The sequence below is a fragment of the Peromyscus eremicus genome, chromosome 9 (genome assembly GCF_949786415.1).
Source record: "Peromyscus eremicus chromosome 9, PerEre_H2_v1, whole genome shotgun sequence".
NCBI classification, from domain to species: domain Eukaryota; kingdom Metazoa; phylum Chordata; class Mammalia; order Rodentia; family Cricetidae; genus Peromyscus; species Peromyscus eremicus.
This window is the reverse complement of record NC_081425.1, coordinates 87107923-87128869: the sequence shown is the minus strand read 5'-3', so window position 1 is coordinate 87128869 and position 20947 is coordinate 87107923. Positions and strand designations below refer to the sequence as shown.

Below are 20947 nucleotides of genomic sequence, written 5' to 3'. Positions count from 1 at the left end.
TAATTGTTACCAATGGAGCCATCTTTCTTTGAAAAAAGAGCATTTACCACCGAGTTCAAGACACACCTGGGTGATATAAAATGTATCCATCTGGAGATCTTCAACCTAATGATATCTTGAAAGATCCTTTTTCCAAATAAGTCCCACTCACAGGTTCCAGAACACAAGGCACATCTTTTGAGGGGTCTTCCATTTACTCCACTCCAGTGACTCATTTTTTTTTTTCATATTGGAGTATGCTTGAAAAAAGTCCACTCTATGAACAGGTAGCAGGCTGTACTTGGAAGGGTGAAGATTCAGGGTTGCATATTCTAAATCCCAGGAGCCAATGTAGGCCTGCCATTGCTTGCCATTGTGTGTCTAGAGAGGACCACTGCTTCATCCTCTGAACTTCCCGCAGATGCTGGTGTGGCTTCTGATACTCCAGTCTCTTCTTCCATCTCCTCTTGGCTTTTTTTCCATGTCTCTGCTATGTGTTTCTTCCTCTCTGAAAGGCTCTCTGAAGCTGCTGCCCATTAACTGTCCTGAGCTTGTGAGGGAAGAAAACAGTGCCCAGGAAGACAAACAGAGCAGAGTGTCTAAGAGGCAAGAACACACATGGTTTCCTTGCAAGATTTCTGTACAAGGCCCTAAAATTTAAGCTTAAGGGAACTGGCTCATGAACATATTTAATTCAGTAAAATGTCTTCTTCATAGGGAGGGTTTTGGGGGTGGAGTAAAGATGATTGCCTGTACTTCAGGTTTTTTTCTGTTCCCACAGAAGGGACATACCCAGTTAGGAGAATTTCTGGAGGAAAGGCAGGTGTTCCCTCCCCCATGCTGTAACTTATCCCTATAGTAGATATCGTGGGTAAGGCGATTGCCTCTTAAGAGACGCGGACTCTGCATCTTAGATAGGAGTAAAGGTGTCTGGCAGTGTGTGTTCCCCCATGGTGTCCTTACTCATCTTGTCTCTGTGTAATATTGCTGTATTTGACTCACAGTAGATAGTGGGCTCAGTGTGGTGCATTTGGTTTATACATCATCAGAAGATGTAGTTTCTAGACATACTTTCCCCCTCTGTCTCAGACACTACTTCCTTTAGAATACAGCTCTCATTTCTGGGTATTTGTGTTTCAGCTAGATAGGATACTGCCAGCACATTTACTCCCTCCATAAAATTGGTAATTGTTAAAGGTAGAGTCATGAATTTAGTGTTTTTCTATGTCAGTTTGCCTAAGTGTCTAAATGGGATGCAGAGTGCTGCCTGTAGCAGGCCTTAGATCGTACTGGAAATCCTTGCTCCTTAGATGCCTAAGGCCATGTTTGCTGATAGAGTACAAAGCTACTTAGAGCTAACAGTCCTTTAGTTTGCAGGTGTCTTAATGGTCCCTGCATCATAGAGCATGCATTAACAGCATGGAATCATAGAATCACAGCCTGTCACAGTTGGAACTTACTCAGTGAGCTCCACCTGCTTATCTCATGAATGTAAAGACTGTGAACTCTCCACCCCCAAGTTTTACTCTTCGGGCTGCTCAGTTTTGTTGTGTCTAATAAAATGGAGGACTGTTGCTATAGAAGCCACAGCTGCAAGAGTAATAGAATATGGCATAGTCAATCTTCACATTGTAATATGAGAGAAAGAGAGAGAGAGAGAGAGAGAGAGAGAGAGAGAGAGAGAGAGAGAGAGAGAGAGAATGAATATGAATGAGAATATACAGGGTAACATATTTTTCCATACTAAAACATTCACTGCCCTCACGTTGTGGTCATGCTAAATGTTTCAGGAGCAATGATGGTAAACCCAGAAGAGGATGGCCATTGGTTTCTCTTTTTAAAATAGTTAAAGATGAGTGAGTGAGATGTCTCAACAGGTATAGGTATATTCTGCCAAGACTGACAGATTCCTGGATCCCACATAAAGTTGTGAAGAAAGAAGCAACTTGTAGTCGGAAGTTTTTCTGTGTTCCAGCCTGCCAGCAGTCAGGACAAATCTCTCCCACTCATGTCCCCCAAGTAAACACACAGAGGCTATATTAATTTTGAACTGTATGGCCATTAGCTCAGGCTTATTACTGACTAGCTCTTACACTTAATTAACCCATAATTCTTATTTATGTTTAGCCACGTGGCTTACCTTTTCTCAGTTCTGCCTTCACATCTTGTTTCCTCTGTGTCTGGCTGGCAACTCCTGACTCAGCTTTCCTCTTCCCAGAGTTCTCCTTCTCTGCTTATGCCACTTATACTTCCTGCCTGGTTAAAATCAGCATTTTATTTATCAACCAATCAGAGCAACACACATTCACAATCTACAGAACTACATTCCACAGCAGCAACTCTACAAATTTGCTCTCTGATCTTCATACTTACACCATAGTACACATACTGTCATGGGATATTTACTAGAGAAGACTACTTGGACATACTTAAGACTACTTAAGCCAATAGAAAGTCTTTATTAGCCAGCCAGCAACTACACTGAGTGTTTGGGATCCATAGTAACCCTGAACCTTTCTCAGGGTGAGCTTTCAAGCTCCTAAACCATGTCCAGGGTTGACACACCTTGTTAGCATGAGCAGTTAGCTAGAAGCAGAAAGGTTAGTACATTTAGAGACTTTCCCAGAACTATGGACTTGGATGGATTAGGTCTTTGTTTTAGTTTTGGCAGGTGGCCCTGTCTATGTGTTTAGTTTTATGGCCTGGAAGGCACTTCCATCATGGCATCAGTTGTGCTAAGGTCTGGGGGCCTGTTACTATAACTCTCTGTCTCTCTCTTTCCCACACACACCACAATAAATTAATACTAATGCCAATACTATTAATAATAACAATAATAGTATTTGTAAATGACCAAAGAGTGTAAGTATCATGGCTTTACTTTTGTTACATGCCACGGAAGTTCCTGGTTTTTATAGTGACTGCATTTTCCACTTGTGAGGCTTAGTGTTCTTTTCCTAGTTCCCTGTTGGTTACTAGGAGGGTGCTTTCAAGTCCCACTAGAGAAGGAATCATTTGCTATGGCCAAGGTAAGTTTTCATAGGGTTAGATATAGCCACCTATTTGAAAATCAATTCTACCCTTCTTTAAAAATCATCACCCGTGTGAAACTCCAACTTGGCTTAGTTGTAAGGACATGTTTCTAAGTCTCACACATGCCTCAGTGGAATGTGTTGCAATGGAACCTAGTTAAAACCCTTTCCTTTGGCTATTTGTGTATCTGAAGGATGTTTCTGAACATCTGAGACCTGGTTTATTTGGAAAAGTAAATGTGAAAATTATTTCAGAATTAAATATTTGACTAAAGTCAAAACATCACCATATATGAGTGTACAAAGGAAAGTTGCACACATGTGGGTGGCATTTTGGAGGATTCCCTAGTTGATAACACTTTGGGGCATTTTAGACTGGATGAAGAGTGGGACTACCATTTTCTACTCTATATATCTTTTAGTCTATCTATTGTCTGTCTTTCTATGTAGGTATATACATAACTGTCTGTCTATATGTGTGTACCTATATATCTGGATACAACAGTATTAACATACATATATAAATATATGTATTATATAATATATGCACATATGATATAATTTCATTTTTATAGCTTGGAAACCTTCAAACCATTAATGCTTTCACCTACAAATAACACCAACCTATTATATGTATATTTATCATATATCTATGTAAACATCTGTCAACTACCTGTCAGAAAGGATAATGTGCATATGATAATTTTAGTATGTGTACACTTTTTCCCCCCACACCACATTTCTCCTCTGTGTTTGTCATATGTGTTGTCTCCCGTGTGTGTGTGTGTGTATGTAATGATCATGGTGGGCTCTTTGGAAATTGATAGACACATGGGTAAGTCTCATAGTGGCCACATTATGAAGTCGGCCTAGGTGCTCATCCAAAGATAGACAGTTAGAGAAAATGGGGTGTATTTACATCATAGAGTTATAGTTGGCCATAAAGAAAAATGAGATCATGTCATGTGCAGGAAAATAGGTGAAACTGGAGATTATCAAGTTAAATAAAGCAGTAAATGCAGGAAGCTGGTCTCACAAAGGCAAATATCACATATTCTTTTTTATATATGGAATCTAAGGTAGAAAAAAAGAAAATGACTGTAATAGCGGTTCTACTAGGGATATGGAAGGACAAAAGGGTGATGGGGGCAAAGGGAGGATAGAGAGGTCAATATTATAAAAGGGCATGGTATGTGTCATAGGCTTACTATTGCCAAAGCAACCTGGGGAGGAAAGGGTTTATTTCACTTATTCTTTCACATCACTGTTCATTATCAAAGGAAGTCAGGACAGAAACTGAAACAGGGTGGGAGTCTGGAGCCAGGAGCTGATGCAGAGGCCAGGGAGGAGTGCTGTTTCCTGGCTTGCTTCTCCTGCCTTGCTCAGCCTGCTTTCTTATAAAACCCAGGACCAGCAGCCCAGGAATATCACCACCTATAATGGGCCTGGCCTTCCCCCATCAATCACTAATTTAGAAATTCCCTACAGGCTTCCTACAGCCTGATCTTATGGAGGCATTTTCTCAGTTGAGGCTCCCTCCTCTCTGATGACTCTAGCTTGTGTCAAATTGACATAAAACCAGCCAGCACAGTATGCTTATGTGGAACTATCTCAATGAAACCCCTTAATTTATGTGATTAATATATGCTAAGAAAGCAAACATTATACATGGAAAATGCATTTAATTCACTGAACCTACCTGATAATGAGAGCATGGCAACAGTGCACTGGAGTGGGAGCTGTGACTTCCTGCTGCTGCCCTGGATCATGGGACAGTTTTAGGCTGCTATCCTGAGAAAAGATCCAAGTTCAATGCATGAATTTTTACCAAACATGCATTTTTACACCACCACCATAAGAGTTAAGAGACAGAAACTTGAATCATTGTAAGTGGTTGTTGGCAAGAGAGCATTATTTTCATGAAGCAGAATAGATTCAATTAACTTTTGAGATAACCATAGAAATGATGCCACAATATGAAAAATATGTTGTTTTTAAAATCTTACGAAAAATTAAACAGTGGTTCCCATTTCCCATGGCATTTCATAGTTGCAAATCTTAAGGCTCGGGACTCAAACAAGGACAATGTCTAAATTGTTACTCATTTATGATTTTAAGTATACATTAGGAGATGACTTGTCTGGATTTATTTTTAAAAACTCTGATCTGAGGAGTCACAGGATTATGGTTCAATTTCAGTACTGAATAGTCAATGATTTAAATTCTTTGGGCTTCAGTCATAGTTTCAGTATTTTTTTCAGTGCTGGGAATTGAACCCAGGGTTTTGAGCATACTAATAGTTTAAAATTTTTATGGCATATCTAAATAGAACCAATACTTCAAATACTTACAGTAAAGTAATTTTGTGTTTAAATTGAGTGTGCTTCTTTGAAGGGAAATGAATATGAATAATACCTACATTTTCTTCAACTTAGTTCTTAGTAAGGATAAGGGCTTAGAAGATGGGCTTTGAAATGTTAGGAGATACTAAGATTGATAGTTTTGCAAATTGGTTTTAAGTATTTGAATTTATAACTATCATCGTGTTGCAAAATAACATTGATTTTGGAATGGCTTACTTCCTTTCATAGTAATTCAAAACTATGACAGCTCTGGTTTTATAGTGAGCATAAAACCCAGTGAGGTAAGTTCAATGAGGTAAGGTTAGTGTTGGAAGTTTTATTAACAGAATTTTAAGTATTAACACATGACTTACAATTCCCATGTGTTTTCAGAAATTTTCTGGGACTGAACTGAACATTAAATTTTGAACTTTGGACTAGTTGCTTAAAACCATTTAATTTTAGTGTAAGAAGTAGCCAAAAACCTAAGTAAGAAAACAGTCTTTATGAATAGTTGGCTGGCCTACTTACCCACATACGATAGGAATTCTACATTGGTGATACAAAGCACTCATACCCCAGCATTGCTGTCTTCAGGACAGGAGGTGATGTGAGGGACTTGGGTATAATTTTTGACAGGTAAATTAACAAGTGCATCTTTATAATATGAGAGTATAACTTGTGTTATTAATAAGCTGGTGAGTTTAACTTTTATAAGCATAGCTTGTGGTTGTATAATACTAAATATCCCCAAATTCTAGCTTCTTGAAATGATATTATCTAAGAGAACAGATTATGAGAGAAAGGGTGTGAATTACAAAGCACTCTCTAACATAGCCATTGTTTCTCCTCCTGCCGCTTACATATTTTTAAATACAGTGCAGGATTTTCCTCTTTATCTCCTGTATAAGCCTGCGATGCTAGCTAAAAGCTACACATGGGTGGGATTATATGTCCCTTTCTTTTCATGCAGCATTGGTGCTGACTGCAGTGGCCAGAAGGAAGACACACCTCACTGATGTTACCTGGCAGGCCTGAAAGGTCTCACTGAACTGACCTAATCTCTTGTTCCCCGTGACTGGGAGAGGCATTACAACAAAAGGCTGGAAGCTTTTTGGAAGAAAGAGGCTTCTGTTGGTTTCCAGCTGGAGCACTGTCCCTTCTCTATACGTGTGCTGAGCTTGGTCTCAGGGGCTGCATTTAAATGGGTGAGGGTTCATAAGAACATGCAGAAGTTACCCTAATCAGTTTTTTAGAGAAGCATTCCCATAATTCTCCTGCTTCTCCTCTACACACAGGTTAGCCTCAGGCCAAGTTCTTCACATCAGGAGTTATAGGTCACATAGCCCTTCATCTTTTGGGTATTTCCAGCCATCACATATTGTAGGTGTCCAATGCTAACATCTTGATAGCTTTTCCACATTCTCTGCAGACTGTTTCTGACCAAGCAGTCATTTCAATGTCTTCTCTTTTCTTCCACCCAGTATCTAAGGAATAAACTTTAATCTCTCCATTCCTCTCTCTTCACATGCATAGACCTTCAGTTCTGCCATCTGTCTCCTGGGCATGTCCCTGGATGGACTGCGTACACAGCTACTTTCTCCTTCCCTAACACTTCCCTCCTCATGCCAGCAGTCTCCCATGTGGCCAGGAACACTGCTTACTTGTCCTTGGGCTCTATTTAAGTTTCTGTAGTCTGTTTTCTGTACAACAGTCTAAGGAAATATTTTAAGAAAGAGTACTTCAGGTTCTCTTAATCTTGGCCAGTGAACAAACTCTGTTAGGCTTTCCTAACATGTTGGTTTTGGTCAGAGGAGTATTCTGCCCCTGCCTCGAACACTTCCTGCTACAGACCTCGTTAAACATTTCTGCAATGACATTTTCTTTTTGTGAGAAATGCCTTTCCTAACCATCACATGGCAGCTCTTCCTTGAGGAGCTGAAACCCATACTTGGGTGTGCCTTAATTTCCATGGCTTTGCCTTGAAGAGAGCCCCCCCACCAGACACACAGTTGGTGTGTTTTACTATGTTCTGAGCCCTCAAATTTCTCCTAAGCCTTGTGCTTAAGCGTGTATTAAAATATGTCTTGAAGGAAATTTCCAACTGTACTTCACAGTTTAAGAAAACATAATCTGATGTGGGTGTTCATTGTGATTGAGATAACCAAGTTTGTTTTTTTTTAATGTACAAAATTAAAAAAATAATTTCTAAAAAGAAAACATGCATTATGAGTTTCTACTGATATTTACAATTTGAATTTTTTGACTTTATTTAACTTCTTAGATTTCATATATGTATTTCTCTCCACTTACCATGAAGTTTATTTCTTTAATAATGAAGACATAATACTTAGATGCTCTGCCTTCACCTATATTCTTATAGCTATGACTGGACATAAAAAGGATACCAACAGAGGGGAGATGAAGAAGTCAGAGTTACAACTAAGCGCTCAGTAAGAGATAGACACGGTCTCATAAGTAGAGCCAGTTTTTGATAGTGTAACTGCCAAGGAATATTTTTTTTCCAAAATGTAACTTTTGATATAATTAAAGATTTGTATGAAACATTTTAATAACAGTGATTATTTTGAATTCTTCTCTCAACAAAACTGCAATGAGATTTATGCCTGTGGAATGACCAAGCCAACCCACTCATAGGTAGTCACTGAGTTCTCTTGTAGAGGTCAGTAGTTTCTGACAGTCATAGAAAGGAAGCCTGGAGGACCCCTGTCTCACCACTGTAGTAGGTCCAATCTGCAGCCTTTCCAAGCATTCCTTGAGGTTTCTATTCTGTCCTTCTGGAGCCATGCATCAGCCTAAGTCAGTGTGATGAAGCAGAGTTAGAGAATCCTTGTTTGTTGATGGACAGAAATATGACTGGAAACATTTAAATACAAAAGAGACCCAAATCCTAAATTAAGTTTTATAATCCAATGGCTGGAACTTGCAGCCTTACTAGAATCACAGACCTGTCCTTATAGTATGATAACTACAGGTCACACATGACTATTGAGCTCCTGAGGCCTGGCTGGTCCTAATTGAGATGTACAGGAAGTTCAGAATAAGCGCTAGATTTAGAAGACAATCTGAAAAGTGAAATATCTCACATTTTTCATATTGATTATATGCTGAATAGTAATAAGGATATAATGAGTTACATGACATATACTATTAAAAATAATCTTACTGTTTTGTTTAATAATGTAGCTCTTAGAAAATCCAAAGTTCCAGATGTGGCTTATATCATCATATTGACTGTGGAAACATGGGCTTAAATTCTGTTTCTGAAGGAGTTGACATGCCTTCTCTATCCAGTCTATATACCCCACACACCACTCACCTCATCAAGGAAAATCACTCCTCATATCAGTTTTGTTAATAGATCAATTTTCAAATATTCATCAGCTGCAGAAAATATCAAGATGCTTTTTGTAGCTAAGTCTGGATTGTTAGCTTTCAATTAAAGCCTATCATAAACTAATTAACTGCCCTGGAGTATTTATTCCCAGTTGGGAAACACATGTATCCACCCACCCAGACACCTCCCAGCACCTACACACATATCATACATTGTGTGCTGAAATATTTTAAAGTCAATGTTGGATGATACACAATAATACTGTAGTCCATGTTAGAGCACAAAACCTCACCTGTTGGTTCTCTACTCTGCTTAAGGGCTGTTGATCATCCAGCCTTTATTGCATTCCTACAGTATATAAATCAGTGGGTTAGAGGCTGCAGAAAGCACAGTAATAAAATATAATCACAATAGCAAAAATTTATTGAGTGTTTCTGGGTGCCAGCACTGTGCTAAGTTCCTTACTTCTGTTATTATTTAATCCTCAGAACAACTGGATGAAGGAGGTAGTGCTACTGTCTTCATTTTGTGTATCACACCTCGATTGTGCATAAGGTCTATATGGGTGAGTTCGTGGTCATTGCTATGAGTCGGTTGGACAGGTATCTGCAATGTTTGTGAAGAGCTGTTTACTTGAATGCTTGCTTATCTATCTATGGAACTCAATGCCGTGGGCTTAAGGAGATCCTTCATTTCCACTCTCATTGTTTGTCATCTCCAAGTCCATGATATCAACTCCAATAGTCATCCCCAAGGATTCCAACTCAGCTTCCTTTGAGCTTTGTCCTTGGATCTTTTCATTTTTTCCCCTGTCTTTTTACTGTGGAGTGAAAAGAGAGCTGAAGTAGAATTTAAGGTCCTATGTGTAAAAGAGAATGTTGCTGGATCCTAACGGCTCCCTTGGGGGAGGGGATGAGAAGATGTGGCGTCAATGGCACAGACACTGGGAGTCAGTTGAAGGCATATAACGAGTTCCTTTATTTAATAATGGGGGAAAGCCTTATGTACCCTCCTTCCAAAACCCAATCTGTGTTGAAATCTGGTGGCATTGTGTCATCGTCCCTCATTGGCTGGGCATGATCAGAAAGTCTGACTGCAATCAGGAACTCTGACAGTGCCTTTTGCCAGGCCCTGGGGCAGACTCCACATGATCAGGAACTCTGACAGTGACAAGGAACTCTGAAATCACCAGTTGCTAGGCCCTCAGGCAGACTCCAGGTTGGCTCATAAGGAGTACATTATGTGCATGCCTTAGCAAGTGGTCTGGGCCAATTTTCTCGACCCTATGGGCCTGTCCTACTACAAGAAGACAAGGACTTTTCATTTCTCCTAGGTTCACAGTAAGGTGTAAAACATCTAGTTTAAGATGCCTACATCTCATCAAATCTAGAAGTTATAGTAACCATTGTTGAGTGGCTTAAGGCCTCATGGTCTTTATTCTAGCCCTGCTGTGACTGGAGGTTGGAGGAGTCCCTGCCTCTCACAGTCCCTTCTATATCTAGATTTTCAGAGGTTCTGGCATCTTATAGCTCCACCATCTACTAAATGTAGCCTTCAGGATTTTCTAAGGAATGACAAATATTGGTACAGCACCAAGAGGAAGTGGTATGCTACATTTGGGCTTAAATCTCCTGACTAAAATCCCAGACTACATCTTTCTGCAAGTATTTCTGCTAGAAATCCCAGTCTTGTTCACCATTCAGGAAGGAAAGGAGTTGGATGTGAATGAGACAGCGTGGTTACCACCACAGCAAGTTTGGGGTTTGAGGTTATTTTGGTGTTTTGTGTCTTTGGAAGCTGTGTATGTTATATATCCTTCTAACTTTGAAGCTGTCTTCTCATTTGAATGATTGTGAGTTGAATCAAATTCAAATAGACCCTTAACTCAAGTCTACTATTAGGCAAAACAAACAAACAAGACTTTGGATGTGGAATAAACTATCTTGGGGGCCGCTGTGAGTGTTCTAGCTTCATTCTCTTCAAAGTTCCTCTTTATGAAAGTGTGTTTGTTTTATTCCTAAAGAGTAGTCAAGTAAGTCATAAGCAGCATTTAGTCTGTGACAGTTTTCAAATGCTTCCTTTTCTGTCAAGTGTTTTCCTCTCAAGTGTTGCTGTCATTGTAAGATTGACAACAACCACTTTATTTTAAGAATGATTTCTGGCACATCAAGTGGCTCTTGGTATTTTGTCACAGTCTGGAAAGTGTTTCTGAAGGCCACATCAAATATGGCAGGGAGGCCGGGAACAGTTTATTTAGAACTTTTAGAAGCACACCTCACTATTGTAACTGGTTATAATTCCTGGGTGCTGACACGAAGATTAATAAGGCTTAACTCTGATTTTGGCAATTTTGGCAATTTCATTGCCACAGTCCTTTCCTTTCAAGTTATTACCTGGAACCTAAGTGATAACAAATGTTTTATTTTATACTGCCAGATACAAAGTTAATTTTTCATGTGTTCCGTGTTTTTATGGACACACACATGGACATGGACATACATACATGAACACGCAGACACACACAACTGAATCAAAAGGAGATGATCAATTCTCCTAAAATGGAAAGCTGTTACTAGTTTAAACACTAGGTGACTAGGTCTCATGTGGTTAACTGATATGGGAAAAATAGGAGTTCAACCATATGGGTCTTTGTGCATTGATTATATCATACAATTCTCATTTTCTTTTCCCCCCTGGGAAATGATAGCACTCTTTGCGTTGCCAAGTATTATTATTGAGTCAACTGCCAAAGTTTAAGAGAGAGTGTCAAAGGCTCTTAAAATTATTTGGTGTTGAGTGAAGGGGCAAAGAAAGGTATTCCACATTCCCAAGTAGTTCAACTTTTATCTTTCTACCTGATGTTGGCCCATGACTTAGACAGGAAGCCTTTCCTAACATCTCTCTTTCTTATTTTAGGGATGCACACTGTTAGCAGATATCAGTATGTTAGTGAGGGCCACTTTTACCCACTCCTTGGAATCCACTTTAGAGCTATACAGTCTAGTTTTTCATAGACTATGCTCTTTCTCGCCTTCTCTTCCCTATCTTTAAACTTGTGTGCCTCAGAAGGCCTGCACGCCTGCTTGTGGTTTTGCACCATCTGGAAGTTCAAGTTTGACTTTAGAAATGATGTCATACTTGCTTACTGCAGGCTGAGCTAATGTTGGTCGAGAATTGGATGCGGTTCAGGTCAGTTTTTTATTTTTATTTTTTTTAAAAAGGAGCCTCAGGTTGTGTTTTTTTTCCCCCCTTGATTCTAGGAGACTGTACAAAGCTTTTAAGATAGAGTGAAGGTGATTGAAGGGCATGATCCAAATTCCTTTGAAGTTAAGTTCATGCCTTATGGCTCATGGAAAATAAACTTCCAAACAGAAGACCTCAGCTGGCACAGGCATCTCCCTGCCATGTTGAGTTTGGGTGTAGTGAGTAGTATGTTGATCACAGCCATCCTTGCTCTCTGTTTTAGTCCAGGAAAAACAGTCTCATAGAGGGGTTTGCTTTTAATCTCTTCTGGGCTCAGGATAGTTCAGCAGGGCATTGCCAGATCACAAATGGTAAGAAAGTGCCATAAGTGCTGTTCATATTACTCATGATTGTGAAGCTGCTTCTTCCAAATGCTTGCTCCCTACTTCGGTCTCAGCCTTGCATATTGGGATTTGCTTCTGTCACTGTTTTGATGGTGGACGTTTCCGTTTGGTCCACATATAGAGCATCCTGCTTTGATGGCTAAGATGCAGGCCTAAGTCGAACCAACCGCAGTCAAACATTTCTTCTCTGAATCTTACTGAGTGAGCCCATGTGAAAACACCTATGGTTGATGAAAACTATTTCAAATGACAACTATAATATGGAACACTATGTCCTGCTGTTTTTCAAGCAGCTGACCAAATGACTTTGCTTTGAACGTGAAGTGAAAATCCTATTTTGTTACCAGATAAGAAAACCCAAAGTAATGGCAGTGTTCTGGTTGGCAGATGAAGTTGACTTTAAATATTGATGAGTCACTTCATAATCTGAGATGCCTAGGTAGAAGCCAAGGGTTTTCACTGAGGAAGGTCTGAGGACCAGAATCTCTCCTCCATCTTTTCTGCCAGCACCTGTATACCCATGGCCAGTGTGTAGGAAGAGGCATAGCTATCATATGTGAAGAACCTGCAATTCCCAGTCTCTGGTCACAGAATGTCTACCCTCTCTAGTAGGGCAGTCAGAGTCGCCCCTGCCTCATCGCTCCAAGCTCGTGGCATCACTTCTCCATGGGAATTCCAAGCTCCATCTTCTTTTCTGAGGCAGAAATGGTAAAAAACAAACAAACAAACAAACAAACAAACAAATAAAAAAAACCTTTGACATTTTAGAATACAACTTTGGTTTACATACCCCATTTTTGGAAAGGGTTAAGCAAAGAAGAGTCTAGTTCAGTAATATCCTTGTCTTTAACATTATCTGCTCCTGACATAGTCTACCCAAGACAAAGGCCTGCCTGCCTTTATTACCACAAGATGTCAGGCATTGAGAGTCTGTTTATAAGCTGTGGCTAGAGATTGGGGGAGGGAAGGGTAACTTGTCCTGATCTTCACAGACCTGGGACCAACATGTGTCCTTTCAATGTTCCAAGTTGCTTCTTCACTGTGTCCTCATAATGCTCATGAGTCTTTTATTTTGCATTATTACGATATTCTTGTAGCCTGCACTTCTTTTAATTTTTAAGTCTATATTGTGCTGTACAGGGGCAAAATTCTCAACACAAATTGGTAGGCACACAATAGTCCTCCACTTCTTGTTGCCCATCCTTTTTTCCCAAGACAATCACTTTTCAACCTTTTTGCCTGGTTATTTTAACATTTTGACTTCTTGATGGTTGATGTTGCTGCTGACTGTTGATTTTCTGTTGTAGAAAGCAAGGGTCAGACATCCATCACTACAGAATTCCATCATCCATAAGTAACCTGTTGTCTCCCAACCCCTTCGTTCCCTCAGGAGGTTTATATGATATTTTAGTTTCTGGACTTGGTTTTGCTGTTGTTTGGTCTCTTAGTCATGAAAGAGAATTGTATGTTTGCTAATTCTTAGTTGAATATTTATATTTTTCAATTTGATTGAAATTCCAAATTTAACTATATTGACATATAAATTATAAAACTATGCAGTTTGATGAGTTTTGATAATTATCTGCATTATGTATCTGCTCTCTTAATCAATATGTAGAGCAAAAGTTTCCTTCCTGTGGAATCATATACAAGACTTTCCAAACCAAAAGTGAAAAGGGGAATACACTGGCATGCCTACCATCTCTTCATACTTCTCCCATTTCTTCCCGAGTAGCCAAACTTACTGTCCCTTCTTCAGGAAACATGGAATGAAATGGTCATGTCCATGTCAAGCAATGCATATTCACTCAAGACTTCTGCTCTTTACACATTCACTCAAGGCTTCCTCTGCACTACATTTTAATATTATTTCATTGGGGAATTGACTAATCTAAGCATTATGGAGCGACAGTGTGGTTGTTTGAATGAGAGTGATCCTCATAGGCTTATATATTTGAATGCTTGGTTCCCAGTTGATGAACTATTAGGAAGGATTAGGAGGTATGCCCTTGTTGGGGGAGGTGTGTCTTTGTTGGAAGAGGTGTGTCACTTGGCATGGGCTTTTGATGTTTCAAAAGCTCACACCAGTCTCTCTCTCTCTCTCTCTCTCTCTCTCTCTCTCTCTCTCTCTCTCTCTCTCTTATATGCCTGTGAATTGGGATGTAAAGCTCTCAGCTACTGCTCCAGCTCCATGCCTGGCTACTTCCCACCATTATTATAATGTACTAACTCTCTTGAACTGTAAGCAAATCCCCAATGAAATGATTCCTTTTTTAAGAGTTGCCCTGGCCGTAGTGTCTCCTCACAGCAATAGAACAGTATCTAAGACAGAGAGAAACATTCTGATGTCATCATTTGATGTCTGTTGAGATGGCAGCACAGTAATCTTAGCAAAGATTTCTAGTCCTTTTTTTTAACATCCAATTGAGAAAACAAATGCCTTGGGAGTAATGTATTAGATATCATTGTTCAGCAAAGAATTTTCTTGTAAAACTTGTCAGTAGTTACTAATAATAATTAGGGACAATAAGCCTTCATATAATATGTCACAGTTGCTCTTAGAAGCTGGCATAGTATGCATTTGCAAACATAAGTGAGAATGTGATGTGAACCAATAAGGAAATTTTGAAAAGACAAAATTAATTTTAAATGGTTTTCATATTTTTTTGTATTCTCATATGTTTGATGCTTCAGTGATTTTCTTCTATAATCTGATCTGAGTAGTCTAGGGTAGAAGTAAAACTTACTTTGTGCATGGTATCCCGAATGTTAAATTACACATAAGGCTTGGGGTGGGGAGATGGCTCAGTCAGTAAGATGCTTGCCATGCAAGCCTGAGGACCTGAGTTTGGAACCCCGGCACCCAGGGAAAAGCTGGATGTGACAGAATGCATTTACAATTCCAGTTCTTGGGGGACAAAGATGGAAGTATCCCAAGGTTTTGTTGGCCAGTTAATAGAACTGAAACAGCTGAATTGGTGAGCCATGGGTTTAGTAAGATACCATGTCTGGAAATAATAATAATAACCCAGGGTGGGGAACAGTTAAAGAAGTCACTTCTCATCACCTTGTGGACTCCATGTGCTTGAACACAACATGTGCACATGCATCCTTACATACATGTGTACAAAATGACACGAACACATACATATGCTACACATAAACGCACACAAATAAAAATGCACAATGCTTATTTTTTTCCTTAACTAGCAACATTTGAAAAATGGGAATTTTGATTTTCTAATGTTTGAACTCAGATAGAAATAGGAATTCTTTAGTGCTCTTTGCTGTTTTTACAAAGTGTCTGGAAAGCAATCATCTTCCAGCTTGAGAATGGCTGTTTTGTTCCCACATCTTTACTGGCCCCGGCAGCATAGCTTCCTCATGGTCCCATGCATTTTTCTAATTTAGCAGTTTCTCTACGTGCCTATCTTGTTCATCCAGATGCTCTCAGTGTTCTCTGTGTTCTTGGAGGATCCTGAAAAGCTGAACAATGTTTTCCCTCCCAGGGATCTCATGCGGAAGAATCAGTGTGCCTTGTTCACTGCCCTAAGCAAACATATTGTTTCCATAGGTAGGCAAACAAACATGGGGACATGCTACTATTTTGCAATGCCTTATTTCACAAAAACTATATAGAATTTTTTTTAAAGTAGTACTGTTCAGCTGTTTGCCCAACAGGACATCATGGTAGATTCTAGGTTGTTAAAATGCACTGAGGCGACTTAGAAAAACAGATTTATTTTTATTATGTGTATGGATGTTTTGCATACATGTATGTCTGTGCTCCATGTGTGTCTACAGTTGTCAGAGTGGAGTGTTGGATCCCTTGGAGTTAGAGATGCTTGTTAAGCACTGTGTGGGTAGCAGAATTGAACCTTGGTCATCTGAAAGAACAGCCATCCAGTGCTCATAACCATTGAGCCACTTCTTGGTGTCTTTGAACAGAGGATTAATTGCGTTGCGCTCAGGTGCTCCCTGCTGCCAGCCCTACCCCCAGCACTGATTGTTGACAAGCCCTTTGTAAAACCAAAACCTTTCTTCTGTGTCCTCATTTCAGGTTGATGCTCTGAGATTACGGCTGGAAGAGAAGGAATCTTTTCTCAATAAGAAGACAAAACAGCTGCAAGACCTCACAGAAGAGAAGGGGACCCTAGCGGGAGAGATCCGTGATATGAAAGATATGTTAGAAGTAAAGGAAAGGAAAATCAATGTTCTTCAGAAAAAAGTGAGTTGCTGCTATAACCCCCTTCAAGATGGGAGTTGGTATCATACATGGTTGACGTTTCAGAGAGATTTGCTAATGTGGAAGATAAGGTATCTTTTTAAAATTTAGATTAGGATGTATCAGTTTTTACTTACTGGCATTTAATTTACTAATAGTTGTACTGTATCATTTTTAGCATGACCTATGTATTTTCTATTGGATTACCCAAGAGTTTTTTTTATTTGCAATCTTAATGAGGAATTACACCAATTTATATACAAATATAAAACTCAAACCCTGTGGGGGTAAGAGCTGGGGTTTCAGCTCAGGGGGAAGAACATGTGCTGGACCCTGAATTCAGTCTCTAGCAGTGGAAAGATAACTGGATGAAAACTAAAAATTCCTAAGTGGTGATTTTAATGTTTTTCATTACAAAAGTTGACCAGTATATGTAAAGATTGTGTCTTAAGATAAACTTTGGTTGATCACATCTTGTTGTCTTTATCCATTCCTCCTACTATGACAAACTGTCTGAGACTGAGTGTTTTATAAAGAGTAGACATTTGGTTTCTTTTCTCACAGTTCTGGAGGCTAGAAAGCCCTGGATCCAAGTGTCTGTGGTTTGGTGTCTGGGAAAGGTCGTCTTTTTGCTTCCAAGATGGCATCTTATCACGACACCCTCCTATGGGGATAAGTGCTTCTTCATGATGGTGATGGAAGGTTGTTATCCTGTACAGAAGGTCTGGCTCTCCTGGCAGTCATTCCCTAAAGGCTCCACTTAGTAATACAGTCATACTGGTGATTATATTTTAACGTATGTATGTTGGGTGTCACACCCAGACCATAGCAATGGCTAAATCCATGTGGACTATTTTGGGGGTGTGTGGTCACTTCTTGTTGTAAATGTTCCATTTTTACTTAGTCGGAATCAGTGGAGAGAATGTTCAAGGAGCTCTACCACAGTAATCCAATAAGATACTCAGCCTCATTCAGGCCCCTCTTTTCTCCCTTCTTTAAGTGGTCCATTTCACTCCCTACTCGGGATCTTGATTTTGAGACATCACCATATTTTTACTTTGGGGAATTCCCATTGTCTGTTTTATACAATTTTTGATACCCTGCAATTTTTTTTATTGTTCATGTTGTTATTTTTAAAAGGTCAGCAAGAAGAAGATTCATAACCCTGCATTCCTATGAAAATCAAAATGATAGAAATATACAGTACTTTATGAATCGAGGGTAGCTCTTATGGGAACAGTCATCAGCAGGAAGTTGGCTGGCCAGGAAGTCACTGTCGACAGTGGTTCTGTGATACTGCCCATACAGGCGCACAGGAGTAACTGGCTCTGCCTTGTGTACCATTTGTCACCATCCCTCACCTGGATCTTGTCATCAGTGCCCTAGATGTTTTCAGTTGTGGTTCCTACACTCTGTTCTTAACATGGAAACTAGAATTTTCCTTTTAGATCCCAAAAGAACTTAAGTTACTCTCTAATCAAAACATTCCCATTTCAATCAAGTTATGTAATTTATAGGTCTCAGTATAAATGAAAACGTGGAGCCTTTTGCTCCCAAATTGAGAATGTTGGGATTGTCATAGGAGATCATTAAGTCAAGAATGGGGCCCAGCACAGCTGTACAGATCACAAGCCCATGACACTGCCCCATCCACTGGCTTCAGCTTTCATTGGTACTAACAGGTAGCAGTTCTTACAAAGGTCATAGAAGCCTACATAGTTAGGCTCCTAACCTCCTACCCTCCTATGCTCATTTCAGATCAGTAGCTAAGGGCTGTGTATTCTTTTGCAGAGACATATGTGCTCTCTCAGAGTCCTGAAATTTGATAGGACTTCAACCTCTATAGGGCACTGGTTCTAGACCCATTGTGGTAGCTGTCGGTGTTAGGCTCTTCGGCTGAAATGTGTTATGAGTGACAACCATGTGATTTTTTTTTTTTTTTTTTTTTTTTTTTGGTTTTTCGAGACAGGGTTTCTCTGTGTAGCTTTGTGCCTTTCCTGGGACTCACTTGGTAGCCCAGGCTGGCCTCGAACTCACAGAGATCCACCTGGCTCTGCCTCCCGAGGGCTGGGATTAAAGGCCAGCCACCACCGCCCGGCTCCATATGATATTTTAAAGGTCTGTCATGAGCAGTAGCTATCATGAAAAGTAGAATGTTGACAACACTCAACAGTAATTTCTATATTATTTATATGAAATGTTTTGTTTATATCAGTTATACAAAATATATTGCTAAAATCAATTATTGTTATTTGTGCCTTACTGTCTATTTAGGCTATTTATTAGGAAGTATAAAATTACATATGTGAATCTCATTGTGTTTGTACCAGATAGAATAGCTGTAAATATCATATATATATATCACTTTATCTATAATACATATAAATCATTTTATTTATTTATTTATTTATTTATTTATTTATTTATTTATTTATTTATATAACTCATGCCTTTGCTTCTTGAGAGTCTCTGCTCAAAATGAGGACCTAGACCTTGGCCTCTCCCACATAAAATAGAATATATATTCCAATCCTCTGGTTTACCTGTACAATTTTATTTTTCTAAATAGAACTGATTACCATCTGGAAAATATATACCTTCTAAAGTTTTCCATTGAAATTTTCAGAGTATAGATTGCAGGATGTAAGGCTTTATTATTTTCCCATTGCTGTATCTTTAGCACATAGTAGATACATTTGCTCAATAAGCATTTAACGAATGAGTGAATGAACTTAGAGTTAAAATACGGAGCATTTGGTTAGTTAAGGTTAGGGTCTACTTATTATTGCCTATGGTCAGGAAAATCTCTGCCTACGAGATTGACTAAAACAGTTGATACTCACCGGGTGGTGGTGATGTATGCCTTTAATCCCAGCACTCAAGAGGCAGAGGCAGGCGAATCTCTGTGAGTTCAAGACCAGCCTGGTCTACACAGCTAGTTCCAGGATGGCCAGGGCTACACAGAGAAACCCTGTCTTGAAAAACCAAACCAAACCAAACCAAAAAAAGACAGTTGATACTCACTTGTTTCTGTAGATGGTGATGAAACTATCAATGAATCCCTAGGGTCTAGCCCCCTAACCTGCCCATGCTTCTGGAGCTCCATAAATGAATTCTCTAGTCTTTCCTCTTAGAGAAGAGGAAAATCTCTTCCCAGTGTATCCCTGTCCTATTATGATTGACCAGAAACCAATGTGGTACACTGGCTTTCATTTCATAGACAAATTAAAGTTACATTAAATCATTGATACTTTACCAAAGACTTAAAAAGCTTTTGTCTAGAGCTCTCTGTATAATAGTTATTTAGTTGATTGTATTGCTAATTCATTTCCGTTAAGATATGTGTGGACAAGGGCTTGTTCTGTGGATTCCCATCTTGAAGCACCAGGTAATTAATAAAGATGATTGGAGAGACCTGGGCAGAGACAACTAAGCACCCTTGAAGCAGGAGGGTGGCTGTGCAGGGCAGTTGACACCTTTTCATAGCAGCAGGAGCTAGAGTGTGTTCTATGGACTCGAAAGATTGCGACAGTTTCCGCCTCTGGGACAAACTTCCTCAAAAAATCAAGTTAAGGGAGAAAAGATTGGCACTGGCTCCGAGTTTCATAGGGTTAATTCCATGGTTGGCTGGTTCCATTGCTTGAGTCTTGAATGCAGCTGAACATCATGGTGGCTGGAGAGTGTGCAGACAAAGCCACTCATCCCACGACAGCTCAGAACCACCACCGTGAGTGAGGAAGGGGCCAGTGACCAGTAGCCCCTTTCAGCACTTGCCCCCAGTGTCCTGCTCTCTCCCGCCGGCTCCACTTCCTTAAGTTTCCAGCCTTTTCCCAAATGCTACCAGCTAGAGCCCGGGCCTTTATTTAGCACATGACCTTTGGGAACATTTTAGATCTGATCCACGAAAGAATGATTTCATTTGAATCCTCAGCAGTGAATGAGAAGCAAGGTGGCATCTGCTGAGCATGCGTGCACTGAGTACTGAGTGCTGGGTGCTCTGTCACATGAGTTCCTTTTGACTGTAACCTGATGGCCTACTGCCAAGATTTACCTCAAAAAGCTAAGTTTTGGTTTGTGACGAGCTTGCCCATGGTCATGTAACCTAGGTACAAGGTTTTTTTTTTTTTTTTTTTTTTTTTTTTTTTTTATGGTTGAGAAAATAGAATAAATCGGATAATGCAAATTGAGTCAATAAACATTTTTCTTTTGACCTTAATTTGTGTGATGATGACACCAGCTGTGAGAGTGGGGAGGAGGAAGATCTCAGTTCATCCTTTGCCAGGGAGTGAGACTACATTTTCTCATTCTTGAGTAGTAAGTGGCAATAGTTGTTGGGAAGATTTTCAGGCAACACTTCTAAATATCTAGGAAACACATAATCACTTTGACTGATGTGCACATATTGTAGAACTTTAGATTTTCCC

The 20947-nt window shown here is 39.6% G+C and overlaps 1 protein-coding gene across 1 annotated transcript in view; it reads left to right on the top strand.

Moving 5' to 3' along the window:
- The window catches only part of Erc2 (ELKS/RAB6-interacting/CAST family member 2), a 690578-nt gene that overhangs the window by 321826 nt on the left and 347805 nt on the right, over positions 1-20947 (top strand). The window contains exon 7 of the mRNA XM_059273131.1: positions 16359-16526. Within this exon, the coding sequence (XP_059129114.1) occupies positions 16359-16526 (168 nt within the window). The remainder of the gene's footprint in view (positions 1-16358; positions 16527-20947) is intronic.